We start from the raw sequence: 19381 nt of genomic DNA, 5'->3' as shown, positions 1-19381 counted from the left end.
ACTCTGTGCCCCTCTTCAATGGCCACCACTGTGATCAGGGTGAAAACCTAACCCAAGTTGGCCAATAAATCTCTCAGATTTAATATTAAGAGGATTTAGTTCAATCTTGAACTGAATTTATAAATCTCTTGAACTGAGAATATATGAATTTGATGAACTATGTCAAAAACATTGCTATGTGGAGTCAATCTGCAAAGAAAGAATAAAGTATATGTGTATAAAGAAAGAAAACAAGGAGAGGAAATCTTCAGTTCTTTCTGGATTTTCATTTTCTGGATCCAGGTAGACTTGAAAGTCTGGCTGTTTTTCTGTTTTTGAGTTTGGTGAGATACTTCTGCATTCTTAAAACCCCTTGCCCCATCCCCAGCCTGTTCTAATTTTCTTTTCAGCTAGTGTGAATTAGTTTTTGTTACTTGAGATCAAATAGTCATAAATAATATATTTTCTCAACTCTAAGACACATCTTTAATTGAGTAATATCTTTTTAGGAAAGAAAAGAAGCTCTTCATTAAATGTCTATTCAATGATAGTAAGACACATCCTGATTTCAGAATGTTAAAAAGTTAAAAAGGTGTGTCTAAATTAAATTCTCATTCATGAAGGAATTCCTTCTATAATATCCTTGCAAGATAGTTATTCTGCTCATTCTTGAACACTTCCAGTAATGGGTAGCTCATCATTTCCTTCTATTGTTATACACTAAGGTCTGATACTACATTACATATCAGTTAATGTCTCCAAGGAAACAGAACTCAGTTAACCCAGAGGTTTGGGAGGATCTTAGTAATACATCATCTCACTTCTACGTCTTCTTTAATTATATATTTATGTCTTCATGCACATTTTACCCTCTTAAAACACTAAATTGAGTCCAAAATTATGCAGTATAGCTATATTAAGCTAAAATCATTATCTTCTTTGGACAACCTAAAAAATGAGATATATCAAAGTTATTTTATGTATTGACACTGTAGTGATAAAGAATATTACATATTAACTTCTACCTTTGCAAAGTTACATATTCAAAACAGTTATATTAGAGAAATTAGACTAAATGTCTTTGAAATGTACATGCTATATCCACCCCTCACACACACCTTGTTTTCAATGAGAGCAAATAATAGAAACACATTTTTTGAGAATTTATAGAGCAGCTGGTATAACTCCCTAACTCACAGAAGAGGAGACTGGTTTCTGGGGGTTAAGAGATAAATGCAAAGTTATGAAGTTAGTTAATGGCAGAGATGGAAATAGAACCACCTCCTAACACAATCCAGGACACATAAAATTATAATTTTTATATTTTTAACTCTGCTTTTTCTCAGTGCTTTTGCCAATGATTGTAATTTCATCTGTATATCTTTTTCTCTAGTGCGTAGAATTTTGCCCAAACACAGAACAAGTAATCAATGAATGCTAATAAATGGGTTATGAAAGCTGAGGTCCATTTAAGGAAAGATTAGTATTGCTAGTCTTGAAAAGAAAACTCTGTATTTTCCTGAAAGTAAGTCTCTTAACATTTCCAATGACAGATTCTGATCAACTCAATGATTTTTGCATGGAAGGCCCTTAAGAGACAGAAGTGGATGACCACAGAAACTGTAACTTATATATCTGTCTGAAATTAAAACTAGAGATCTCAACACATAATGGGTGAGAGTAGTCATCTTTAGAAATAACAGATAACAGTAACTGGCTGGCCAAGGAGATATGGAAACCAATTCAGGAAAACTGACTAGGAATGCCATTTTTAAGATGCCTGATTTATTTAACTAAAAAGAAAAAGCTATAAATGAAACAATTCAGCAACATTTGAAAAAAAATATTAAGTAAAGGGAACAATTCTGCATGAGAGCTGGAATTGGGATGTTAAAGAGCAAGAATTTGCCACTTTTATCCAGTACTATCCAAGAAAAAGAGAAAAACAGAATTTGGCAGACAAAAGTAATCTCATGGGGGCTTTGGTGCAGCAGGGATAGGTCAAGTTTGGCATCAGCCTTTAGAAAACATCTCTCAATGCTATTCAAGCCCATTACCAAAAAAGCTTCTCACTGGTAATCCTACTTCTCATATACCTTGATCCCTGAAAAGGGGTTTCCTAGGTGGGTTATGTATTCATTCTGGTTACAAGGAGAGTATTCTAATGGTGTAAACAAAGAAAATGGCACTCTGGTGACATAATGTACATGTCTATTTACTGTGAGCCCGTCCTCGAAAATCTGATGACTTTTGGATGGAGTGACAAAACCAGGTTTTCAAATATATGAGGAAGGACCCCATTCCTGGGATCAAGATATTCTGACTCCCCCACCAACGTTCTTTTTGGGTTCTTTACCAGGCTTCCCCAAGCATGTTTCACCTGGCTCTCTAACTTCATCAATATGAAGGTGAATTTTTTAAAAGCATCTTGTAACCAGAGATTATTTTTAAAGAACATGAACAAAATTTCACAGAGGTGAAGTGCTAAGAATGTTATAGTAAAACAACTCTAAGAATATGGGATTAAAGCCATCTCTGAAATGATCTTGCTTTTAAAAATTTAGTATATCCTTAACCAATTCAATAATTTGCATAAACACTTCAAATATGTAAATTTATATGATTTACTTATTACTTCCAATTCTTATAGCAAAGAGTTTAAATGTCTTTGTTATGAAAAAAATGATTTCTTATTGTTTTCCTTTTCCCCTTTTTAAAAAATGTTTGAAAAATCAAGCATTTATTTCTTTTTAAAATATATTTCTTGGATATCAGGTTAATGGCTATAAATATTCACATCCAAATGATTTTAGGTTAAAGGTGAATAGCTCAATATCATTGTAATGTATTTTCTTAGGTTATACAGTAAGTTCACCTCAATGACTTTTGCATTTACTGTACCTAGTAGGATTATAGATATTTTTACCTTTAATGACATCAGTGATAAATGTATTCAACAGGTTACACTAACCCAAGCTTTGTTTTAGCCAAAAAGATACCTTCTCAATATTACAATTTTAATAAAACCAATGTTTAAAATCCACTCACTGAAAGTGAACCATGTTTGTTTCAGTTGAAAGTAGATGCTGACGTCAGAATGAATCCCAATGTCATATATACTTAAATCAGAAGTTGTATCTCTTTGAAGCCTGATGTATTCTGAGTAACAGTACCATATTCCTTGAAAAGGAAAGAAAAACAGACTAATATAAAATGTTATTTTCTGAATTAGAAGCTATACATTTATCACACATAGCTACATGAAATTGATCAGCAGGGTCAAGATATATTTACATAGTAAATATTTTATTGGGATCTAAAAGTGTGACACCATAATTGATATAAATATTTTCAGCATTTATTTGGATGACTTGGTGATATTTGACTTTGCAAGCCCTTTTGACTGGAAACAACCAAATGTTCATCAATAGGGACTGGTTATATAAATTATGGTTTATACATTATTGTACTATATTTCCATAAAAGATGAGGAAGTCTAGTGATATTGAATGATCTATAAGATATTTTCTTAATTGAAAAAAGCAAGGCACAAAATGATATAAATATATGCTACAATTTGTATAATAGGAAATAAAAAGAATATTTATATATATTTGCTTTTATACACATAAAGTATTTCTGGAAGGACAAACAAGAAACATAATATTTTTTGTCTCTAGGGAGGGAAACTCAGTGACCAGGTGTTCCAGTTTGCTAATGCTGCCATTTCACAAAACACCAGAAATGGACTGGCTTTTATAAATGGGGTTTATTTGGTTACATAGTTACAGTCTTAAGGCCATAAAGTGTCCAAGGTAACCCATCGACAATCGGGTACCTTCACTGGAGGATGGCCAATGGTGTCTGGAAAACCTCTGTTAGCTGGGAAGGCACGTGGCTGGCATCTGCTTGCTCCCAGGTTGTGTTTCAAAATGGCATTTCCAAAATGACTGCATCAGCTTCCAATAGCTGTCTTCAAAATGTCTCTGTAAGCTGCAGCTACTCTCTCAGCTCCTCTGCATTCCTCAAAGTGTCCCCCTTGGCTGTAGCAAGCTGGTTCCTTCTGTCTGAACTTCTATAGTGCTCCAGTAAACTAATCAAGGCCCATGCTGAATGGGCGGGGCCACACCTCCATGGAAATTATCCAATGAAAGATCTCGCCCACAGTTGAGTGATCACATCTCCACGGAAACATCCAGTCAAAAGTCTCCAACCAAATCAACACTAATACATTTCCTGCCCACACAAGATGGCATCAAAGATAATGGCGTTTTGGGGGATAGAATACATCCAAACCAGCACACCAAGGAATAGGAATGAAAAGGAATATTTTCACTGAATAAAACATCCTACCTTTTGAAATTTGAACCATGGGTATGTATAGCTTATTCAAAAACTAAATCCATTATTTAAGTTAGAAAAGAAAAAAGTCCTTTTGAAAAACTTTCAGTGTTGAAATCATGTCTTGTTGGAATCACCTAAAAGCACATTCATATCAAAGAATGTGTCCAGGCAAGGCAAATATGGACTTACTGTATTTGCCTCAAGACTCTGTATTTCAGATGTTATAATGACTATTTACATGGGTCTAGATGGAGTGTGGGTAAAACCAGAGTTAAGAGGTCTATTTCTCTTAATGATCAATGGGTTCAGATTAGGTCCATTAGAAAGGTTCCAGCAATAATGAAGACAAGCTTTTAAAACCCCTGACGGTATGCTAACTGGTTCTTAGATATGAGGTGAGAGAGTGAAGCTCATAGAAAGAGAAGGATGAGGGTAAAATAGAAAGGACATTTGCTTCCCACAGGGATATAAGAGAAATCTCTTTTAGGAATTGCTTTCCCAGTGTACTTTTAAAAATCATTTAAAAAATGTTTTATGGAATACTTGATACATACAAAATTATATATAATACTAATACAGGTTATGAAGCATGTAGTAAAATGAACACATGTGAATGCATTAACCACTTTAAGATCCTATAAGTTTTCTTGAGACCTTCCCTAGAACATCCCTTGCCTCCTCTGTCAAAGAACTAATCGTAATTTTGTGTATACCACTTCCTTATTTTAATAGTTTTATAACATTATTACATATAATTTGAATGTAGCTGTAAAACAATATATTATTTATTTTGTTTGTTTTTGAGCTTCATAAAAACAGTATCCTACTATATAGGAAGTCTTGTGTAATTTGCTTTTTCACTCAATATTTTATGTTTCTGAGATTCTTCCATGTTGTGGCAGGTAACCATGGTTTTAAAAAGTTCACTGCTGAATAATATTTCTCTGGTGTGAATATTTCACAATATCTTTGTCCTTTTTTTTTTTTTGTTATAGCTTCCTAACAATTGCCCCTGTTTCTGTCCTTTCCTGCCTATTAGCTACCAGAGTGAGCTTGGCTAATTATATAAGTAAATCACTTCACTTCTCCTACTCAAAATTCTTCAAACCTCTCATCTTATCTCAAACCAAAGTCCTTATAATGGCCCATAAGGCCCATAAGGCCCCTCCTCCTCACCCTTGTTTCTTCTTTGACCTTTCTTCTCTACTTACTCTCACTGCACCAGCCACTCTGGCCTCCTTGCTGTTCCTTGAACCTAGAAGACATGCTCCTGCCTCTGGGCCTTTGTAACTGCTGACCTCCACTCAGAATTCTCTTACCCTAGAAAGCTACGTAGCTTACTTTCCTATCTCTTTCAGTTCTTTGTTTAAATGTCACTTTCTCAGTGAGGCCTTCCTTAATTACCTATTCAAATTTGCAACTCCCCTGCCGCTGAAGCTCCTTGGGCAGGAGGGATATTCTCCCTTGCTTTTATTTTATTGTGGTTATCATCAATTGACATACCATTTATTGGGTTTATTTATTTTGTTTCTTGTATGACAAGCTATATATTTTACTTATTTATGGTCTGTCCTCCTTTTCCTCCTTGAAATATAAGCTCCATGAGAGTAGGGATTTTCTTCTATTTTTTTAAACTTTATCAAAAAAAAAAAAAAAAAACAAAACATTTCTAAACAAAATAAAGCAAAGTAATAAGAAAAACAAATATCCTAAAATAACTTCATTACTTCCATTATTTTTTTGCTCTACAATGTGTATTTACTGAATGAATGAGCATATAAATTGTATCCAGTAATTTTTATTATGAACAATGTTGTCATGAATGTTCTTGTACATGCCCTGGGGTGCATATATGAGAGTTTCCTGAGGGCATATGCTTAAGAGTGGATCATATAGTAGGGAATTATTTGACTTTTGGGATAATGCAGAATTTTTCAAAGAGGTCTCCCAAAGCACTCTCTTTCAAGCATTTATAAGAATCCCTGTAGATCCACATCCTAGTCAATGTTTGGTATTGACAGGACTTCTTAATTTTTGCCAATTCGAAAGGTATAAAATTGTTTCATATTGTGGTTCTAATTTTCATTTCTCAGTTCACAGATGAAGTTCAGCATCTTTTCCTGTGCTTACTTTCATGCTTACTTTTCTGTGACATGTCTATTCATGTCATTTGCCCATTTAAAAAATTCAGTTGCTTTTCTTTTTAATTTGTAGGAGTTCCTTATATTTTCTGAATGCAAGTCCTTTTGTCAGTTATATGTATAGCTAGTTTTTCCACTCTTTACGACATCTTCTGAGAAGCAGAAATTCTTAATTTTAATATAATCAAATTCAATGCTTTTACGTTTATAGCCAGTAAATTTTGCATATGCCTTGTTTAAGAAATCCTTCCCTAAGCTGAGGTAATGAAGGTATTCTCTTACCTTGCCTTTTAACGTTTTATCATTTGGCTTTAATTCATCTGGTATTGATTTTCCTATATGATTTGAGGTAGAATTAAATCTAATTTTTTCCCACAATTCTCTCAAATTGATTTACTCAATAGTCTTTATTTTCTACATTAAGCTGCAGTATCACAAATATATCAAGTTTCCGTGCATTTGTGGATTTATGGCTGGGCTTTCTATTCTCTTTTATTTTTCTATTTTTTTTTTTTTTTTTTTTTTCTATTCCTGTGCCAATAGCACACTGTCTTAATTGCTATGGCTTCACAGTAAGTCTTGATATCTGTTAGGACAAGTCTGCTTCCTTTTTTTTCTCCCAGAGTATCTTGGTTATTCTTGCCTTTTGCTTTTTTCATATATCTTAGAATCAGTTTAAGTTCTTTGAAAAGGCTTTGTTGAGGTTTTGATGGAAATTGCATTGAATCTGTAGATTAATTTTGGGGAGACACTGGTCTTCATATCCATAGAAAATATAAGACAGTATGTATTTCCATTCAATTAGGTCTTTTATAAATATTCTTTCTCTGAAGAATATCCTTTAGGAGTTCCTTGAGCATAGGTCTATTTTGTTAACTCTCTCACTCTTTTACTTATCTGAAAATATCTTTATATTGCCCTCATTCTTGAAAGATAGATTTGCTGGATATATATTTCTGGGTTAACAGATGTTTTTTCTTAGTTGTTTGAAGGTGTTATTCCACTTCTTTTGGCTTCCTGTACTGTTGCTCAAAAGTCTGCTTCAGTCTAATTGTTGATCCTTTGTATGTGATCTGTCTTCTCTCTCGTTTTTAAGAGAGTTTGTCTTTAGTATTCTCAAGTTTCATGGCAATATCTCTCTCTCTCTTACACTATTAAGTTCTTGTTCTCTACTGGATCATTCCCCCAAATATGCAAGCATGTTGTTCCTTCTCCCATCGTAAAGAATAAAACAAAATCAAACCTATTTTTGACCCTCTTTCTGCATTGGTGGCCCAATTTCTTGTTCCTCATTTCAACAAAACTGCCCCAAATAGCCATCTATATTTTCTGTTTATAATTCCACTCCTCCTATTCTCTCTCAGATCCACTCTAACCAGGTTTTTTCAATAATCTCTTCATACTGCTAAATGTAAGATCAGTTCTCAGTTCTCATCTTACTTATCTATTAGCACCATTTGAAATAATTGATTATTCCCTCCTTTCTTCACTTGGCTTCTAGGACATCACCTGATTTTGGGTTTCCTCCTACTTTTGGTTACTTTTCCTCCATTCTCTTTGCTGCTCCCTCATTTTCTTCCGGACCTTTCAATGTAGGAATACCTCAGAGCTCAGTTCTTGGTCCACTTCTCTATCTACACTTATTTCCTTGGTAATCTCAGCCAGTCTCACAGTCTTAATACCCTCTATTACTCATGACTCCCAAATATACTTCAATAGGTTAGATCTCTCTCCCAAACTCCAGACTGAATATCCAGCTGCTTATTCAACATCTCCACTTTAATATCTACTAAACATCTCAAATTCAACATGTCTGAAAGTAAACTGCTAATTACCCCTCTTCCTACAACAATCATGCTCCACTCAAGCCTTCCCCTATCTCAGTTGTTGTTGACAAATCCATCCTTCCAGTTAGTCAGGTCAAAACCTTTGAAGTCATTCTTGACTCCTCACTTACTCTCATAAGCCACATTCAACACATGAGGAAACCAATTGACTCTACATTAAAATATATATGGCCATCTTCATTGCTACTAGCTTGGCCTGAGCTTCCCTTATCTGGCATGTGGATTACTCCTCACTGGTCTTATCACTTTTACTCTTACCTTACTACACTCTATTTTCATTGGTGAAGTAGTCATCATGCAACCTGCCTTCCCTCTCTGGGCTTACCCTAATCAGAGCCCTGATCCTGGAACATTTCCTTACTTGGACACTGGGCAGTGAGCTCAAGCTCAGCCCAGGACCTCTTTTTCCTTATAAGAGGATCTTCCCCATTCCAGTGCACAGCAAACTTCTTTGTATGGCTTAAGCTTGTGCATCATATAGCACCTGGCCAAGCCCACTAGTATACCTTTTCCTGGTGGGGAGAGAAGAGGGTCTCTCCCACTGCAACACAGAGGGATGTGTTCAAGCCATCAGCCTGAATCAGCTGTTGGTAGGGACACACTGGCCATGGGAGACTGACACCCACTACTGAAGCTGACTTTACTCTGTCTCTTCTGTATGTAAGTAAAGTATTATTCCAACCAGTGTTTGTGTGTGTTGTGTCTTCCTTGGCAACTGCACTACCTCAGTACGATGGAGCAGACACAAGTGTCTAGACTCCTACTCTTGGTGACCAGCATAGCTTTGCCCTTCTCCATGTGGTGAGCCTTCTTCCCTGGTGGTAGCCTGGATTCTTGGCTCAACAATTCTCAGGACAGCAACTATAGCAATCATTACATCACATCCCTCCCCAAACCCTTTAATGTTTCCCTATTTCACTTTCAGAGTAAAAGCTAAGGTTTTAAAGTAACCTACAGGGCTCTGGGCCTCCATTAATTTTATGACCTCATCTACTATTCTATTCTTCACTCAGTATACCTCATCCATACCAGCCTCCTAGCCATTCTTAGAACACATTCCTATCTCAGAGCCTTTGCTCTAGCTGTTTCTTCTGTCTGAAATATTTTCCTCCTCCATCTCCACTGGGTAAACCCATTGCCTCCTTCAGGTATTTTTCAACTCTCTTCTGCAAAAGGCTTACTCTGTTAGAACCCAGGGTAGCTACATAATCTGGGGTTTTCAAATGCATTCTTATACTAATATGTATACATCTCTTCTTTGAGAGACAGAGAAACAGGAGACTTACTTTTTGTTTCAGCTACCATAAAATTGGGTGGGTGGGGGGTGGTGTCTATCCAAATGGTTTTATAGAGGAAACAATTCTTTTGAATAGAAACCTCTCAAACACCCATATATTGGCCCACATATTTTTCCAGAAGATTGAAAGGAAGTTGCTATATTGTATACTGTTCCACGGGACAGATTTCAATTCCTTGTTTTATTGTTCACATTGTATCTGGTATGTGCTTCTTTTTGAGGGACTGAGTTAGTGGTTAAATTTCAATCTTGAAATAAAGTAACTCCATCCAATGATTATAATTCAGAATACTTTCCTCTAGAGGGCTGTGCTGGTTTGAATCTATTATGTTCCCCACAAAAGCCATGTTCCTTTCATCCAGTCTTGTAGGGGCAGACCTATCATGGGTGGGACCTTTTGATTAGGTTGTTTCCATGGAGATGTGACCCACCCAATTGTGGGTTGGACCTTTTGATTAGATTATTTCCATGGAGATGTGACCCCATCCATTCAAGGTCAGTCTTAATTAGTTTACTGGAGTCCTTAAGAGAGCTTAGGGATGACACAGACCCAGACACTTGGAGATGCAGACAGAAAAACTTTTGGAGAAAAGCTAAGAGATGAAATCCCGAGTTTGCCCCGGAGAAGCTAAGAAAGGCTCTCCAGACACTTAGAGAGAAAGGCCCTGGGAGAAAACAAGCCAGGATGCACAGGAACTGAGAGAGAGAAGCTAAGACAGAAGCCCAGGGACATTTTGGAGACAGCGACGGAAACCAGAAGCTAATCCCAGAGAGGCCCAGCAGACTCTGGTCATGTGCCTTCCCATGTGACAGAGGAACCCCAGATGCCCTTGGCCTTTCTTCAGAGGAGCTATTGTCCTATTGATGCCTTAATTGGGACATTTTCATGGCCTTAGAACTGTAAATTTGTGAACTAATAGACTCCCATTTAAAAAGCCAACCCATTTCTGGTATTTTGCATTTTGGTAGCTTTAGCAAATTGGAACAAGGGTGATGCTTCATTATGGAATCATGACTAATTATTAAAAGATGAGACAGTACCTGTATTAAAAGTACTACCTGGGTTGAAAGAAAAAAATATAGCACACTTCTGTAACTATGTAGACCTGGTCTTTAAAGAGATAGAAAAATAAAAGGAATTAAAAAAAAAAAAAGAAAGTTGTCTGAAATGTTTTTCATTAATCTAATTTTCCCCCTTCTTAATACCCATGAGGTACGAGGCCAAAGGTTGGTAGGGAATAGAGTGGAACATTTGGATAGCAATTTTTTTTTCAAGAAAAAAGAAGTTACAGGGATGATACACTCACAATTAATTAGATTCTCTCAATTTAACATTCTTTTTTGTAAAGAACTTTTAAATCAATTGAAAGTAAAAGCTTTCTAATAATCAATAATGCAACTAAAAGGAAAAAGATTATTTAGATTTTTATGATTTTAAGAGGGTTGATACCTACCATATCCCAGAACTCCAAGCACACCCAATATGAATATCCAGAAGAGGAGTCCAACTGTGAACCTCAGAAGTATCAAAAATATCCAACTAAGGACCATGGCGATAATCAGGGCACTAGAAGACAAAGTCCACAACAAATACAGGGGTCAAATGTGCTGAACATAGCATAGTGAAAAATTCAAGACATCACTTGTTTTCTAATTAAAATGATTCTTGGATTATTTTACTTAAACTGACTACAGAAACATTTGTAATTCTAAAAAGTATAAAAGCAACGGTTTCTTTTAAGACTTTCATATGAAAGAACTGGGCAATTAGGGATTTTATTCATGAGTCATCCGTATGTGCCTAGGTGAACTGAAGTCTAGTATCAAATATTGTTTAAAGAAAAATACAATTCCTCTATCCTACAATTTTAGCCTATCTGCCACAGTTGCTGTTTCCTTTTTGTTCCCTTCATGTCTACCTACAAGGTGATAAAACTGTAAAATTTCACCATGATGCATTTATGCTGATCTATTTACCTGGTCACTAATGGAAACCTTCAAGATAACTGCTGAGCAGTAAGGAAATGGCCCACACGCTATGCTCTCATTAGCACTAGTAATTTGTGATGCCTGACATCTCATTCACCTATTTCAGATACCCAGTGGGCTGTGAGCCATTATTTGGAGCCATGGTAAGACTTCCATGTCTCCTGGGCCGTGTGACATTACCAACCAATTGATTTCAAGCCTATTTTACTTGTGTATTTCATTTCTTCCTGGGTTTGACTTGGCTGCTAGAGAAGCTTCTTTTCCCCCTTATATCAGGTTAAGGTCATATTTGATTCTTTGCTGTAATTTCCTCAAAGAGAATTCATTAAGGTTTGAGACTCGGCTGTTTCTTCTGTTAAGAAACTGACACCTCTGCTTCTTTCTGCAAGTCTCCAAGCATAGCAAAAGACAAAACCTGGAATATTTATTGAGTTTATTGTCTTAGTGTTATCTTTTTAAAGAAAATTCTTAATAATTACTGTCACTGGATAGATGTCAGCCTAGATTGAAGAACCTTCACAGGTCATAGTTCTTGAAGAGCCTAAGCTTTTAATCACAGACACTCTAAAGCTTAAACATCCAATATGGTGCAAGTATTGTTTATGGAATAGTTCAAGGAGAATATTCAAAAAGATGAGAAAAGAGAGAGAGAGAGAGGAAACATTTATTCTGTGTATTTTAAATTCTTGTATAAAATTTCTAGGCAAATAAACAGTCTCAGTATAGAAATACATTGATTTTATATTTACAAAATAAATGGAAGCAGAAGAGTTGATAATGAAGGTGGTGTGACTAGTGTGTTTGACAGGGTTACGGTATATGTATGGGGTTGTAGGGGTGAGTGGTAGGAGAAACTATTATAATGTATACCTTTCAGATAAGAATGGAAAAGTAAAAATGAAAATTATCTGGAAACATTAAGGTCTTACAACAACGGAACGAGTTTAACTATTTTGAAGTATAGAATACAATCTCTACTTGGAGATACATCCTAAACCACTGAAACTAATGACTGTAATTGTTTATGACAAAGCATCAAAAAAGAGTAAAATCTCAAAACTATCTAGTGTTACAGCTATTTTACACATAACATCATTTTGACTTTATTAAGCACTCTATAATTTAATGTATCTTATCTTTCTGTCCTAGTGTTCCTTGAAACTGCATTTTCTTTGCTCCTTTGATGTTCCAGGTACCATACTAGGAGTTAGGAAAATAATTTAAACATAGTTGTCCCATAAAAAAGAGTTTATAGATTAATAGGATGAAAGAGCCAGGTAAATAAAATGCAAAATGGTAGGTACAATATAGAAGTTAGGTATATGTGTACATGGATAGGTATATACACCCCCCCACCCCTCCATGCACACAAACATAATGGGTATGAGGAATGCAGAGGGTTGTATCTGGGGAAGTCAGGAAAGGATTAAAAAATGGCATTAAAGATGATTGTAAAGGATGAGGTGGAGTTGCCCAGGAGGATAAAGTATATGCTAGGAAAGGTAACAGAATTTACAAAACCTTGGGAGTTTTACAGTATATAGGGCTAATTAAGTAGTTATGGATGGAGATGAGCCCAGGAAACTAAGTTGGGCCAGGTTGTAAAGGGCCTTTTAAGTGTCTGAAGAAATTGTAACTTTATTTTTGATCACTAGGGAACCATAGGTGACACAAGAGCCAGATATTAATTACCACCTTAGATATGTCAAACTTAAGTACCTGTCCTAGTAGAGTGACAGCCTTTTCCCTCATTTTTCCAGGAATACAAATCTTATGTCTGAAAATATTTACTTTCCTTCTCCTTTCATATATTTTTTTCAGGTCCTTATAACTACAATGACCTTTGAGTATAGGGATAACAATTCTGTGTAAGGGAAGTGTTAAAAAACATGAATGATCCTTTGAAGGCCAAGGGAGGAGCCAATGAGAAAACAACCAGAGAACTAATACCATATCCACTGTAACCTGTGATGAAAAGCACATGTACTGCAGATACTGCTCCAAATGACTTGAAGTCTATGTATAGAAGACTACTTCTATTAGTAGATTAATGAATACAATTAAAACGTTATAGTCTTGTAACTTTCTGCTAACACTGGACACATTTTCAAACATCCATGCCCCATCCTCATCTCATTTGAACAAGAAAATGGCAGGATTGAAACTTGATCCAACTGTTTACTCATAAACAAGAACAGAGAATATGGAAAAAAACTTCCACAGACATCAAATCAGAATGGGACTGGAGAAGAAACAAGTATAAGTTTTCACTTACAGGAGAATCCAAAACCAAGATGTTGAATAGTCTTCAAACACTTTCATTCCTAATGACTTTGCTTTAATGAGTTTACTGACACCACTGAATTCAAAGAAGAAACAAAATAAATTATTTCTTTTACTATCATTAAACAGAAATAGTCCTGTTATTATAAAAGGGAATCTGCAAGCTGCTATTCAAAGCATGTTTTTGAAACCATCTATCAGTATGATTCTTTTCCTAGCCACGACAGTCCGTGAAATGTCAGTTTGGTAACCCTGCAAAGGTGGCTACAGTCACATACAGAGAACATGGCTTCAGAAATGGTGAACAGATCCTTTTTCAAAGTACATAATATGCTCTCAATATTGCTGAAACATGCTGTAAGAAATGAATTTAAATGATAAGATTAGGTTTTAACTTACAAAATCCATAGCATCAAGAATGAACATCATCTTTAACTCCCCTAAGGCAGCACTTTCTAAAAAGTCCTCTAATCTTTTTACAGGTCTGTAGTGGGAAGTTACAATGGGGCACTTACAGAAAAGTGCACAAATCACTAATTCCAGATTGATGAATTATCAAAGTGAACACTTTTGTGTAACCATACCCATCCCAGTCAAGGAATAAAATATCATCATCCCCTTGTGCCATATGTCCCTCCCCAATTATAATACCTCCTTTCCCCTAAAGTAATCACTATCCTGACTTTCATGATAAGAATTCTTTTTAGCTTCACCAATTACATATGCATCATGGGGCACTTTAATTTAGTTTTGCTTGTTTTTGAATCTTATATTAATAGAATCATACTTGTATTATTATTTTGTGATTTCTTTCACACAGTTTTAAATTTGTGAAATTCAGTCATGTTGCTATTATATTTTAAATATGCAGGAACTGCACTATTCTACCTAGACAGCTAAAGTCTTTCAAGAAAGAGAAATAAACTTTAAAATATCTTCCCCTTTCATTTTTAATCCAATAGCCAAATTATGCAATGATATTCTGTGCATGTTTATGTTTGTGCACATATGGTGTGTGTGTGTGGACCCAGGGAAAACATTTTCCAATAAAGTTTAGCACCACGGTGTCTACAGCCAAGAGAAATAGTAAATTTACTGCATTATAATTAATACTTAGAAAATACTGATACAGCATTGTCATGGTTTTGTTGTTTCACCTTTTGTTACCCCCTCACCCCTTTAAAAACATGTCAGTTTTATTATTTCAGTCACTCAAAAAAAATAAAAGGTGCTTTTAAAAGCAAGGCTTTTTTAGAAAAATATGTTCCCTCAACAAGAAAATCATAAAGATCTTCCAATATGTATCTTGATGTTGCATTTCTATACTCGCCGATATGAAAGATTTAACCACTTTGAAACACACTGGATACTATACATTGTTCTTTCTAAATCATTCTGGTTTCTCCTTTACATGCTTTTCTGAATGAATATATGCCAAGTTCTCCAATCCATAGTGACATGAACATTTCATAATAACATGTAATTCTTCTCCTATATTGTCCTAAACCAAATGAGAGCTCTAGTCTTGGGTACAATACGGGATGCACCAAAACTGAAAATGGGAATGTAAGCAAACATACTTTGCAGCTGTTCTGAGTTCAATAACATTTCTTTTCTTTCCACTTCCATCATGAAAGGTTGTCTTATTTCCTATTGTCAAAGTGCCATTTCTAGTAGAGAAGTCAGGGAAACATCTCTGGAGAACTGTAAAAGTAAATCAAAATTATGGTAATCACTTTTGTACTTCTTCCTTCATCATGCCCTCCCTATACATAAGCTTTCTGTTATTTATAATCAAATTTTTGCTAGACAATGTGTAAATTGCTCAATATAGATAGCTAATCGCCCATTACTTGATGATCTGAAGATCTTGATGGTCCTAAGACTAAAATAGCAAGCAAATATGATCATAATCTGAAGATACATTCTAAACTTGATTATTTTATAAATGGTGTATTCACCAAATAGTCATAAATAAGATGCATGGCACAGGTTTTAAAACAGAAATACTGGTACATATCATTAATGTCAAACATTTTAATAAAAAGACTACATTCATCTGTAAGACTGGATGAGTTTAGTCTTGTTACTTGAAATCTTAGATACTTACGGAAGTATCTAAGTCATGAAAACTGAAGATTAGTGAATAATTTGTTGGGAAATGAAAATGACCTCAAATTTTAGTCTATTAAGACAACTAAATTGTTGGTTGTGAAGTCTCAGTAATTTGACTCTCTTCCAGCATTTTAATTTTCATGTTTGTATGGGGTGGGTAGGAGATGGAAATCCTGAAGTCATCAAAAGAGGCCCATACATTTTAGGCAAGCATAATTTCTGAGAAAAGTTAATTCATATTCTTATTTTGATTAGATAGAATCCTTTCCTCTTTACAAACCTGTATTACTAAAAATATTTTCCAACATTTAAAAACCCAATTTTAAATGAAAGGTAAGTGAAATAAGAAGTGGATCACTTTCATATTTTTCTTATAAGATGCACCACAGGTTTGCATGGATTTATATGGAGTTTAAACCTGAAATATTAAAGCAGTTGACACAGGAAAAGAAATATGTCTTTATGAAGCTTTTCTTGATTCTTCCAGCTTAAAATGATCCTTTGTCCACCTATCTCCAGCTTTGCAGAACTTAACATTCATACAATCCTTTAGTAGCCTCCGTATCATTCTCCCACTCTTCACTTCCCCTCTCTTGCATATTTCTTAACACAGTAGCTTCTACCAGCTGCTTCCACTCCCTCTTCTTCCAATCAGATTTCTGCCCCTATCATTCCATTGAAATTGTCCTTCCAGTGATCTCAATTATCTACTAATTGCCAAAGCGTCCAAATACTTTTCAGCCTTCATTCTGCTTGAACCAGAACAGTGATTGGCCCAAAGTAGAACTCAGTAAATATTTGCTGTTGAATATTAACTTTTCTGAACCTTTAACATGGTAGACACCTTCAATCTTCTTGAAATTCTTTTCCCTTGGCTTACATGCCAAGATTATCTCCTATCCTCTTTCTCTCTGTGTTCTCTTTCCCTTTCCACTCCTTAAATATGAATGTTTCCACCTAGAGGGTCCCCCAACCTTGTTTCATATTATTCCTGGGCAATCTCATCCAATTTGTAAGCTTCAATTACTAAATATGCTCATTACATATTTGGAAAATAGAGAAAATAGGAAGAAAGCTACAAATATATACATAGTCCTATTAACACAATGAACTATATTAACATTTGATGAATTTTCTTCCAGTCTTTCTTCTACAAGAATTTTTTTTCTGAATCATAATCATGCAGTAAATACAGTATTTTCTCTTAATATCCATTACTGAATTATTTCCTTATATAAACTTTATTGACTGAATTTTATTAGCTTTATAATACTCAAAGCATACTTAATCAATCACCTATTAGGGGAAATACAAGTTGATTACAATGCTTACCTTTATGTTGCTTTCACATGTGAAGGACTATGCCTTATAAATTTTTGGTCATTAATGCTCATTTTTATATTGTGTGATTTAACCAAATTGTACTGGTAAGGGCAGAAACCATGTCTTATACTTTCATATCTATTTTAGGTGATTAATGATTGATTTATTTTTACCTGTTTGTATAAAGATTTGTAACACTGTTCTTGGCTACAGATACCCTTGTCCAGGGCTTCCTAGTGAAGTGCTATTGATTGCAGTAACTACATCTTTCTTTAGGTTACTTAGTGACCCAGAAAACAGTGATGGGAGTGTGTAAGATGTGTGTTTGCTGGAAGTTACTTCAACAGTATCTACTTTCTAATCAAACTGAGGACTATTGTCTTTCTTCCATTTTAAAAGAAATATATACTCATTATAAAAATGGAGAAATAGGAAAAAGAAGAAAGAAGAGAAAAAGTGCCCATAGTTTTGTCACCCCCCAAACAACCACTTAATGCTCTGGTGTACTTCTTTCCGATCTTTTCTTTGGATAGGGTTTTTTTTTTCATTTATTTTATTCTATTATTTTTTTTTCTTTATTAGAAAAGTTGTGGGTTTACAGAACAATCATGCATAAAATACAGGATTCCCACATACCACACTATTATTAACACCTTGCACTGTTGTGGAACATTTGTTACAACTGATGATAGCACATTTTTATAATTGTACTATTAACCATGGTCCATGGTTTAACTTAGGGATCACTATGTAGTGTAGCCCATGGGTTTTTTTTATATAAAATTTGTATTTTAATACCATATATACAATCTAACATGTCCCCTTTTAGTCACATCCAGATATAAATTTCAGGGCTGTTAATTACATTCACAATGTTGTGCTACCATTCTCCCACTCTTCACTTCCCCTCTCTCGCATATTTCTTAACACAGTAGCTTCTACCAGCTACTTCCACTCCTTCTTCTTCCACTTTATGTTTGTTCTTGTAACCTGTACCATCCATTACTAAAACATTTCCATTGTTCCAAATAGGATCCCTGTACATTTTAAGCCTTAATTTCCCGTTCCTTATTCCCACTCTGTTCCCTGGTAATCTCTATCTCAGATTCTGACTCTATGAGATTGCTTATTCTAAATATTTCAAATCGGCACTTGGGTTGCTTCCATCTTTTGGCAATTGTGAATAATGCTGTCATGTACATCGGTGTACAAATATTTGTTTGAGTACGTGCTTTCAATTCTTTTGAGTATATACCTAGCAGTGGTATTGTCAGGTCATTGGTAGGTAGTTCGATAGTTTTCTGAGGAATCACCAACTATCTTCCACAGTAGCTGCATCATTTTACATTGCCACAGCAACAATAAAGCATTCCTGTTTTTCTGCTTCTTCTCTAACACTTGTTACTTTCTGTTTTGTTGTTTTTTAAATATAACCATTCTAATAGGTGTGAAATGTTATCTCCTTGTGGTTTTGATTTGCATTTCCCCGAAGGCTAATGATGTTGAGCATATTTTCATGTACTTTTTGACCATTTGTATATCTTCTTTGGAGAAATGTCTATTCAAGTCTTTTGCCCATTCAAGTCTTTTGCATGTCTTTTCATTGTTAAGTTGAAGGATTTCTTTATATATTCTGGATATTAATCCTTTATCAGATATGTGGTTTTCAAATATTTTCTCCAATTGTGTAGGTTGTCATTTTACTTTAATGATGACATCTTTCGAGCCATAAAAGTTTTAAAATTTGATGTAGCATTTTCTATTTCTTATTTTCTTGCTTGTGCTTTGGATGTAAACTCTAAGAAGGCCCTGATGATGTTTCTCTACATTTTCTTCTAAGAGTTTGATGATATTGGCTCTTATATTTAGGTCTTTAACCCATCTGGAGTTGATTTTTATATAAGGTATAAAGTTGAGGTCCTCTTTTTTTTTTTTTTGCAAATGGAGATCCAGTTTTCCCAGCACCATTGTGTTGAAGAGACTATTCTTTCCCAGTGGAGTCTTTGCTACCTTGCCAAAAATCAGTTGGCCGTAAATGTGAGGCTTAATTTCTAAGCTCTCAA

The 19381-nt window shown here is 35.0% G+C and overlaps 1 protein-coding gene across 3 annotated transcripts in view; it reads right to left on the bottom strand.

Moving 5' to 3' along the window:
• SLC44A5 (solute carrier family 44 member 5) overlaps positions 1 to 19381 on the bottom strand; it is a 386861-nt gene that overhangs the window by 20780 nt on the left and 346700 nt on the right. For all 3 annotated transcript variants that reach the window (XM_037826900.1, XM_037826902.1, XM_037826901.1), the window contains 4 exons: positions 15461 to 15584; positions 13873 to 13956; positions 11063 to 11175; positions 3028 to 3159 (listed from right to left, as the gene is read on the bottom strand). In XM_037826900.1, the coding sequence (XP_037682828.1) occupies positions 3028 to 3159; positions 11063 to 11175; positions 13873 to 13956; positions 15461 to 15584 (453 nt within the window). The remainder of the gene's footprint in view (positions 1 to 3027; positions 3160 to 11062; positions 11176 to 13872; positions 13957 to 15460; positions 15585 to 19381) is intronic.

This window comes from Choloepus didactylus, chromosome 2 (genome assembly GCF_015220235.1).
Source record: "Choloepus didactylus isolate mChoDid1 chromosome 2, mChoDid1.pri, whole genome shotgun sequence".
Taxonomy (NCBI): Eukaryota; Metazoa; Chordata; class Mammalia; order Pilosa; family Megalonychidae; genus Choloepus; species Choloepus didactylus.
This window is presented reverse-complemented; position numbering and strand designations above follow the sequence as displayed.